The sequence below is a fragment of the Microtus ochrogaster genome, unplaced genomic scaffold (assembly GCF_000317375.1).
Source record: "Microtus ochrogaster isolate Prairie Vole_2 unplaced genomic scaffold, MicOch1.0 UNK16, whole genome shotgun sequence".
NCBI classification, from domain to species: domain Eukaryota; kingdom Metazoa; phylum Chordata; class Mammalia; order Rodentia; family Cricetidae; genus Microtus; species Microtus ochrogaster.
This window is the reverse complement of record NW_004949114.1, coordinates 6,007,444-6,017,701: the sequence shown is the minus strand read 5'-3', so window position 1 is coordinate 6,017,701 and position 10,258 is coordinate 6,007,444. Positions and strand designations below refer to the sequence as shown.

The window sequence follows — 10,258 nt, the reverse complement described above, 5'->3', positions numbered from 1 at the left end:
GAACTCACAGAGATCCGCCTGCCTCTGCCTCCCGAGTGCTGGGATTAAAGGCGTGCGCCACCACCGCCCGGCTCTCAATGAATCTTTAATGAATTATTGCACAAATGTATAAGATAGTGTGTGTACAGAATTACATATAGAAAACATGAATGGCATTTTTTTAAAAAAAAGTTATTCTCCATTACTTTGAAGTTGTTCTGTGTTTTGTTTACATAAAAATAAGGAGGTGTGTGTGTGTAAGAACTACTGAGAAGTGATTTGAACTGGAAGGTGCTTACGAGTACATTACTGGTGGGGAATGACTAAATAAAACAAAATATTGATAAGATATCCTGGATGCAGACATAAGAGTCATGCATCCCACTCCACAGGACCAGGAGTCTGTGTATCTTACCCGAAGGATGTCTCCAAACTCAGTGAGAAGCAGCTGCTTCAACTCCATCTTGTTCAATGAAGCGCATTCCCCGTGGTGTTCAGCATATTTCTGGAATACTTTACTCACATTGAGTATGCTGCTAAGAAGTTCAGGCATTCTGGAAAACACAGGTGAATCTAAGAAGAAAAAGAAGGAGAAGAAGGAGAAGAAGAGGAAGAAGAAGAGAAGAAGAAGAAAGAAATAATTTTTTTTAATCTTGGGATGAAGACAAGGAATCAACATTTCCAGTGGTTGGTTTCTTGGATTTGGGAAGGAGGTTTAAACAACCATAGAGTCCCTTCTTAGCTGTAATTTTAGGCTCGTCATTACGTGATCAACAATGAGGCTCCAAATACCATACACTATCATGACAGTGATTTAAAAAGGGTTTCTTTGCTAAAAAGTGGCAAATGCTTAAGAGATTATACATGTGTAGTCGATGTTTACATGCCTGAGTTTCTACTCTGGGTGGGAGTTGCTTGACTGAGATTCTCCCGTGAGAACAAAAATAAAGGGAAGTCCGAAGGGGTGGGCAGAGGTCAGCATAGTGTGTGTGGTTTCCTGCCACAGTAAGGCATGCCATTGAAGAGGAGCTGTCTTCTAAAGAGTCGCCTTTACTCAAGGAAGAAGGTAAAGTATCTCTTTCAGTGGTTCAAGAAATCTTTCTGAGAGGTTCATTTCTAGAAAATTCTTTTACCTGCTTATTAAATGTAATCAGTAAATAGAAAAAAGGTACAGAGAAAAACAGTAAGCGGACACACTGTACACAGAACAAGCAGTGCATAGTCAGATAGGTCAGCACTGGCTGCGTTGGGCAGCGGGGGTCTTCTGCTATCTGTATGCCAATATTCCTTCTTGTGGTACAAAAATTCTAGTACCTATGCCCATAGGCTTCTGAAAATGAAACCCCAACTGCAAAACATAGGCATGCAACAATGCCTATATATGTAAATGACAAATAACAGATTGCATGGGACAAGCTGAGACTTTTGTGACCACTTATTATAACAAAATTGAATATTGCTGAGTCTCCCATGGCCCAGAGTCTTATCTAACTTGCACATGAGGTAAAGACGGCACTACGGAAAAGCCAGCTATCAGTCATCCAGACTTCCAGTTTGGGGATCTGTAGGGCCCACATCTCATAGATTTACAGGTAGGCCATTCTAGCATCAATCATAGACTAAAACAGAGCCCTGAGAAGAAAGCAGAAAGATGCCCAAGAGTATCACCAGCAGGAATGGTCTCTGCCATCCACACTTGTGGATACTGCTGTTGCTCCAGCATGCAAGCCTTACCTGATTGAGGAAGAGTGAGCAGAAGATTCAGGAGCCAGGGAGGATGGCAGAGACTTGGAAATCCATCCTATTTATAAGGTTTTTAATTATCCTACCAAGTCATCCTGGGAGACACCCATTCTGTGGTAGGGCCTGAATCATTCTGGGCTCAACCCAGATCAGCCCAGTTCAACCCAGCTCCAGCTCGACCTCTCCCTCTGCAAACCGTTCGGTTGATTTACTTCCCACATTTGCTCACGAACCTGTTTGTCACTGTAGTAGGTGACACTTTTCAAGTCTCAGCTCCAATTAATTAAGGGAGTGTGTGTGCTACATGCTGTGTGGACTGGGAGGACAGAGGTTCCAACCGAATCGATCCTTAGAAATCATCACTTGCCAAGGCCTATGGGGGTAGGGATAGACAACAGGTATACCATACTAAAGAAAGATGTTTATAAGTTCTACAAAATCCCAGGTAAATAGAGATTAGGGACTCTATACATTGGTCAGGATATAATTCTTGGAAAATATGTCTTAAACTTGTATTTTTCTTTTTTCTTTTCTTTTGGATTTTTCAAGACAGGGTTTCTTCGTAGCTTTTGTTTCCTGTCCTGGAACTAGCTCTTGTAGACCAGGCTGGCCTCAAACTCACAGAGATCTGCCTACCTCTGCCTCCTGAGTGCTGGGATTAAAGGCGTGCGCCACCACCGCCCAGCTAAACTTGTATTTTTCTTGTAAAAGTAGCTATTCGTATGTCTTACTGACCTATTTTTAATGGCTATTCTTTTCTGCAGGCTAGTAGAAGTAGTTGTTGAATCAATTTTAGAGACATATTGGGTGGCAGGTGATGAGTGCTTCTTTTGTTGTTGTTGTTTTGTATTTTGTTTTATTGGAGACAGGGTTTCTCTGTATAACTATGGCTGTCCTGGAACTCACTATGTGGACCAGGCTGGCCTCAAACTAGGAGATCCACCTGCCTCTGTCTCCTGAGTGCTGGGTAGGATTCAAGGTGTGCGTCACCAGTGCCCAGCATGACACTGAGTTTTTCAGTCTTACTAAAAGGTTGGGGTTGGGGTACCACCTAGAAGTTGATGATTTCTGTGACATAGAGATATTGTTTGTGACCCACGCCTCTACTTATTTTCCTTCTCCCTAACACCTGTGACACATCGGCACAGTGTCTTCTCATAGAGAGCCTTAGTAAATCTTCAAGGATTAAGTGAATTGTTGGATTGTGAGACACATCGAAGAATCTTGTGTAAGGAACAAAGAGTTTGAGAGTCACCTGCCTATCTGCTTTGTCTCACAGGTGCCAGCTGCATATAATTACATATGAAATATATAATCACATTGAATAATTGATTATGTAATTGGTCTCCCAATCAGTTACTTGTGATGACACTTGCTATTATTTGCTATGCCTCTAAGATTTTGCAAAGGAATCATAAAAGTTCAGAAAGATTTTTAGTCTAATTGGACTAAAAAAGCCTCACACAGAAAAGATTTGGAAAGACCAGTGTGGGGCTTGCTAAGTGTACAATAATTAGAAAGTCTAGGCGGAATCCTCTGGGCCAGACCTGGGTTTCCTTCACCTCTAGGTTTGTAAGCAAAGTTTATGTTGTTCTTTGAAACACTCAGGTAGGAAGAGAAGGGGAGAAAGCAAAGGCCAAAGTTGCATAGTTGAGCACTCCCACACGGCTTGAATTAGCATGGGTGCCCATGTCTGGGAAGGCAGACAGTTATCGCTGCCTTCCCAGCAGCAGAGGTAGAGAATGTGGGAGCTGAAAGGAAGCTTAGCCATAGCTTCTTAGCTTATAGATGAGGAAACTGCAGTTTCTAGTTATCCTGAGTGGCCTGCTGACGGGCTCACAAGGCTGCAGAAGCCAGGCCTAATGCTCATGTTTATCTTCCTGGCAGAAAATGCTTTTCTCCTCCCCTCCCTCCCTTCCCTTTTCCCAGTTCTCTCCTCTTCTCTCCTGCCCTCCCCTTCCCTCTCCTCTCTTCTCCCGTCTCTTTCCTTCATTTCTTTATTTCCATCTCTCTTTTCTGAGGTATGATCTACTGTGTTGACCCAGCTAACTTCAAACTCAGGACAATCCTGTCTCAGCCACTCAGCTTTTAGGATTCCAGGTGTGTCACTACACCTGGCTAATATGCACTGTTTTGCATTCTATAGACGATGTCTAGGGCCCAATTTAAGGGTTTATTTTAATGATAAATGTTAATTGAGTGTGTTGTTAGTTTTTCTGCCAGCATTGTTTTGGGGGAGATTGTAAGTTCCTTGCAGTGTGTGACTAGTTGTCTCCGTTAATCTGGAGCTGAGAAATTCCCCGAGATTAGACACGAGTGCTAAAAGTGGAAATGCCCGGGCAGCCTGGGGTACACAGATCACTGTCGTTTGCGGTGAATGGATGAACCTGAAAGAGGAATGTCAGAACAGGGAGGCCAGGTAGGAATCTATAATGCGGCTTTGGTGAGAAGCAAGTGTAGGAGGATGACTGGATGGATGAAACATGGAGCAGATTTGGTGAGTGGAAAGGGAAGTGGGGTGCCAGGAATCATCCCACCCATTCAACCTAGGTGACTAAAAGGACCGTACTATAATGAAGGAATTAACTTCTGAATGAGGCTGGTGGAAGCCAAGACCGAGAGCCTCCACTGGCATTCCCCAGGTCTCTACCCTTTGAAGGCTGCTGACCTGCCTTTACAGCTGATCCCGCCGTATTGTCCTGACCCCATAACTGGCTAGTGTTGAGACTCTTGCTTTTGCATCTGTTTAGTGTCCTACATTTTATTTCTCTTCTCACTTATTAGGATGAAAGATCTCAAGGCAATGAGCTAATCCTAGAGGTGAATAAGGGCATTGCGGATAGGAGGTGAAGAAAACAGATATCGCCATAGAGAGAGCAATACTGTGGAAAGTTCCTGGGATGCGTGGCCGGTGGGGTTTTTCTGGTGCGAGGTGCTCTCACAAGTAGGATCTTCAGTGCATGAATTCACTTAACACTTAAGCTCACTAGCGTGGTCAGAATCTCCCAGTCAGATATTCACTGGATACTCATGAGCACATGGAAGGCTGTTTTGTGGGCTCATGGTGAAAACATAATTCTTGTTCTTTGTTTACATGTGGGTAGCTGTGTCTCTCCGTGTGTGTGAACAGATATGATTACAGGACAGAGCTCAATGTCAGTTGTCTTCCAGATGTTCCTTACCTTTTTGTTTGTTTGTTTGTTTTTGGTTTTTTGATACAAGGTTTTTCTACAGCTTTGGAACCAGTCCTGGAACTCACTCTGTAGACCAGGTTTGCCTCTAACTTACAGAGATCTGCCTGCCTCTGCTTCCTGAGTGCTGGAATTTAAAGGCATGTGCCACTACTGGCCAGCTTCCCCTCCTTACTGTTTTAAGACAAAGTCTCTCACTGAACCAGAGTTCATATATTTCTTTTTTGAGACAGGATCTCTTGGCTGTCCTGAAATTCAGCTTGTAGACCAGGCTGACCTCAAACTCACAGAGAGCCCCTGAGTGTTAGGGCTAAAGGAGTATGTTACCACACCCAAGGTACTCACCATTTTTGCTAGACTTGCTGACCAGCAGGCCCCAGGGGTTGGCCCTGCCTGCCTCCCCAGCACTGGGGTTATAGACATATGCTGCCATTGTAGATTTTGGCATGGTTGCTGAGGATCCAAAGTCAGACCCTCATGCTTATGTGGCTAGCACTTTGTCAACCGAGCAAACTCCTTGGCCTCCCCAGTTCTCATTTTCAAAGGCCTTTAGTTTGTTGCTGGAGAGATGGCTCAGCACTTAGGAGCACGTCATGCTCCTGAAGAGGACTGAATTCTGCTCTCAGCACCATATGGTAGCTCGCAACTATCTGTAGTCGTGACTACAGTTCCAAGGGATCTGATGTCCTCTTTTGGCCCCTGTGTGCACCAGACACGCATATGGTACACAGGCCCATACAGGCAAAAAACACTCATACACATAAATCATTTAAAAAAAAACCCAAATCTTTTAACCCCACTAGGCAGTAAAATACATAGGAAGAAAGGTAGGTTTGGGGAGTTAGAAATAATTAAAATTTCATGTCTATAATGTTAGTGCTAGGGAGGCTACAGCAGGAGGATCACAAATTTGATGACAAACTAGGCTCCATAGTAAGATTCTTTTTTTTTTGTTTGAAAATATTAGCATTTAATTGGTCTCCCTGAGTGGCTTCAAGCCACCAGAACACAGGCACCTCCAGCACTCTTTATCTTCTCTTCAGCTCTTCTGCTGAAAAATTTGGCTTTCACGATGACAGGCTGCTTAGGGAGCTTTCTCTTCCCCAGAACTTTGTAGTAGCCCGATCGCATAACATCCATGATGGGAGCAGCTCCGGTCTTGTTCTTGGCAGCGTTAACCCGGGCCTGCTCACTGACCAGTGTCCACAGTTTAACTAGGCTGACAGCCGGGCAGAAGCTCTGGTTCCTCTTTAAGTGGTAATGCCTCATCCCAACTTTCCCGAAGTAACCTGGATGATATTTGTCGAAGTTGATCCTGTGATGATGCATGCCTCCAGCGTTCCCCTGTCCTCCTGGATGCTTGCAATGTGGCCATGGCCGTGGCTCACGTGGCCCCAGAGTTTCCGGGTCTTCCGCAGTCTGGATGGCATGGCGATGGCAGAAAGGAAAGAGGGAGGAACCTGCGAAGTATCGCAAGGTAGCAAGTATGGCGGCGGGACGAAGATTCTTATCTCAAACAAGCAAACAGTGTGTTAGCCCTGCACTGATGGAATTGTGGGGTGTTCTAGGTAACATTGGGCAGATGGACTTTGTAGAAGGTGTGAACTTTCATTTGGAAGCAACTTTCTGCCATTCTGTGATTCCAATCTCAGGCCTGGCAGGGACTTTAGTTTATATTAACTCTGCTTTATCACAGTTTGATGAAGGCTTGCTCTTCCTCTATGGAAAATGGAGTCAGCAGTCATGGTTGCCCTGCCATCATATCAGAACCTATAAATTCCATGAAGACCTACACCATTTTGCTTATGGTTTCTCTGTGTATTTTGATGCTGAAAGGTAGGAGGCTTTGAAAGTATCAGCTGCTGTAGTCTCCCGTACTTGCCTCAGATAAGCTTTTCAATATATGTTATTTTGCTAGACTGCAAAGTAAGACACGGAGGAGGGAATATTATCTTCATTTTCTAAACAAGGGAACTAAGGGCAAGAGAAGATAAATAATGTGTTCAGGGTTGTGCTGCCTGCTCCTAGCTAAGGTCTGATCTCATGCCTTCCTCATTCCAAAGCCCTTCTTCCCAGACCTGTTTTGCTTCCCATTCCTCCGGGAAAGAAACAGTTTCCCACACGGACTAAAGTGAGAAGAACAAAATATCTCACTAAAAATATCCCGTGAGGAGATCTAGCATTGGAACGAGAATTTCCTTAGCCAATCCAACATCTATTTTTTCCATTGTTCCTCCAGGGCCGAAAAATAGTTTCAACACTTCAAGTGCCTGCATTCTCCTTAGAGAGACAAACAGACAATCATGTATCGGACTCTCCATAGGAAACACAACCCTCTGCGTTGGCAGTTGGCTGTGCTGAGGACTGTACGCATGTGGAGGTCAGAGACAACTTACAGAGTCTCTCCTCTTCTTCCACCTTCATGTGGACTCTGCGGATGGAGCTCAGGTCACGGGGTTTACATTGTCAGGTGGCAACTGTCTTAACTAGATAAGCCATCCCATCATTCCCCTGTCTGATTCTCAACCCTGTTGCAAACCTTTGGTGTTCATTTACCTTAGATGAAGATATGCCTGCTGGGACTGACAGACATGAGTTTGAGTTAATGGATTTTTCGGGAAGATTCTTTGCTTTATTTTGGCCAAATCATCAGAGATGATTATCACACAACTCTCAGACTCCCTTCTTCTGATGAAATGCTGGGTGGAGCTTTAGTGAGATAAAGCCCACTGAAACCCAGAGACGGCTGTTTGGATTCCGAGGGAAGGCTCCTGCCCAGTGCTAGTTAGGCATGTCAAAATGACCACCCTCCAGAGAGCAGTGGGGCTAATTAATAGACACAAAACTCCTTTGAGATTTCTTGATATTCAAAGGTCATTTATTATCTTTTACATAAATAAATTGCCATTTTAAGTCTTCTTTTCAGTGAGCTACCTCTCTAATTATAGGTCATTTCCCTAAATGACATCTGTAGGAGTCAGTGGGTTTTTAGGCAATGCTGGCCTCAGCGATATCTTAGCCATGTCAGAAAGTGTGTTCTTAGCCAAAAGGAGGAAGCCTGGGGGTCCTGGGGTACAGTGTTTCTAGATCCTTACCCCAGCAAGTATCTGTGCCTCTTACAGATACTTTAAGCACCATCTCTACCTCATGCTCTGTCATACGCCCAGCTGAAATGTGATCGCAAGCATCTGAAGCTGTTGCTGAGCTTGACCTATGGAATTTTTAATTCCTAAAAATATGGCTAATAATGCTACAGACCCAAACAGATGTCTTTAAGATGCCAGCATTTAGATCTTTCTAATTAGCTTTCTGGGGTGTTTTGTTTATTTGGTTGTTTGTTTTTGGTGCTGTTGACTCTGTAGCCAAGGCTGTAAGGGAATACACAAGGGTGGCTTAGAACTCATGGCAATTCTCCTGCTTTTGTTTTTGGGGATTCTAAAGATAGGTTCTCACTGTTAAACAAACTTGCTTGGATCCTCGTATATAGGCCAGGCTGGCCTTGGATTAGCAATAATTCTCTGATTTTGCCTCTACACCCGAGAATACAGTACTGGATCACTACATCTAGCCCGGTTTCTTTTTCCTAATGGTCTTACTTGAAGTTTATAGTGCTGATTAATGCTTGTAATCCTTACACTTGGAAGGCTGGGGCAGGAAGGCTGCGGAGAGTTTGAGACCAGCCCCAGTCGCATAACGAGACAGCTTAAAAAGAAAAGCTTTGAGATAATTTATAAACCATACAAGTCACCACTGAAAGTGTGTGGCTCAACACCCTGTAGTGTCCAGCTATTACCATAATCTAATTTTGGGATACTTTTAGAAAAGATTTTAATTGGAAATTATGTGCCTGTGTGTTTGGGTGTGTACACATGGGGGCAGGTGTTCCTGGGCACCGCCAGAGGAAGCTGAAAGAGTTGGAGCTGGGATTGTGAGCTACTTAACCTGGGACCTGACCTGGACCTGAGCTCTAGTCCTTTACAAGAACAGTCTACACGCTTAGCCATCAAATTAGCTCTCCAGGCCCCAACTTTAGAACATTTTTGTAACCCAAAAGAAATCCTGTGCCCAATTCATCTTCTCTTCTTCACCCCATTCTTGAGAGTTGCTAAAACTTTGGGTCTCTCTAGATTTGCCTATTCTGACCCATTCACTTAGCATAATGTTTTCAAGGTTTATTTATTTTGTAGCATGTATAACTAATTCACTTCTGTATTCAAAGAAATACTTCTAGGATATGAAAGAGCCACACTTTGTTTATCCATTTGGGGTGGTTCAACTTTTGGACTCTTATGTGCAATGATACCATGAAGAATCAGCTATTTTTTGTTTCTGTTCTATGTTTTTGTTATTTTTCTTAATCTAGGAGTGGAGTTGCTGGGTCATATGGGAAATCTCTTTTTCTTATTGAGTAAAGGCCAGGTGTTTAGAGTTGTCTTAAGATGAGAAGGGATGGTTGTTTTAAATGCCCTGGCTTTGAGGATGACAACAGGCAAAACCTGCCCAGTTGAGCTGTCGAGAGGCAGAGCAAAGGTCAGGGATGGGGAGCTACCTCTGTTGTTCTGAGCCTCCCAGGGTCTTGCACAACTTATAGCTCAGCAGCTACCAAAGCACTTCTGGTAATAGGCACCTGATAAAGATTTGTTGATCAAAGGAATGCGTATACCCCAAGGTAAAGTCAGAGTGGAGGAAGCTGGGTAGGGGAAAACAAGCTTTATAATCTGTGAAGTTTTCATTGTAGTTTAGGCCTTATTAGGGTTTCACTTGATGAGTGTTTTCTTTGCTCCCTGGAATCTATGCTGTCAGCTGTATTTGAATGAACTCTGGTATGTGATGTGAGGAAGGAAGCCTGTGCATTTCCATTTGCTGCTAGAGGTGAAGCAGTTAGATATTCTGTTTTCCCCATAACCTTTCTAGCTCATCACCCTAGTACACCAAAGAGCTTGTAGCTCAAAAACTTGAAGGTTTCTTCCCTCAAGGCTCTGACTCATGGTGAATGTGGAAAAGACACTCTTATGTCATGGTTCAATTGTCCCCGTGTATAAAATGAGGGAAGGCGTTGAATTAACAACTGGAGGAACCTTTGCATGCTGGTATTCTGTGTGAACTTCACTCTTCCTCCCTCCTCCTTACTCAGCACAGGTTCTCAGTGTTGTTTGTTAGGATGGTTGTTGCATACTCATCTTGCTGTCTGCATCTTCCTTTCCAATATATATCTCGTACTATCAGATTAATTTTCTGTTCTCAAGATGAATTTTTTTATTTTATTTTATTTTAATTTAAATATACTGAATTGAATCTTTGAGAATTTCATACGTGCACCAATGTGTTTTGAGCACATTTACTCC

At 43.5% G+C, this 10,258-nt stretch overlaps 1 protein-coding gene and 1 pseudogene across 1 annotated transcript in view; both read right to left on the bottom strand.

Moving 5' to 3' along the window:
- The window catches only part of Rptn (repetin), a 4,309-nt gene extending 3,777 nt beyond the window's left edge, over positions 1 to 532 (bottom strand). Inside the window, 1 exon segment of the mRNA XM_005367326.1 lies at positions 395 to 532. Coding sequence (XP_005367383.1) covers positions 395 to 532 — 138 coding nt within the window.
- A 5,355-nt stretch (positions 533 to 5,887) lies between these two features.
- On the bottom strand, positions 5,888 to 6,343 carry LOC101980301 (annotated as a pseudogene).
- Positions 6,344 to 10,258: the final 3,915 nt, after the last annotated feature.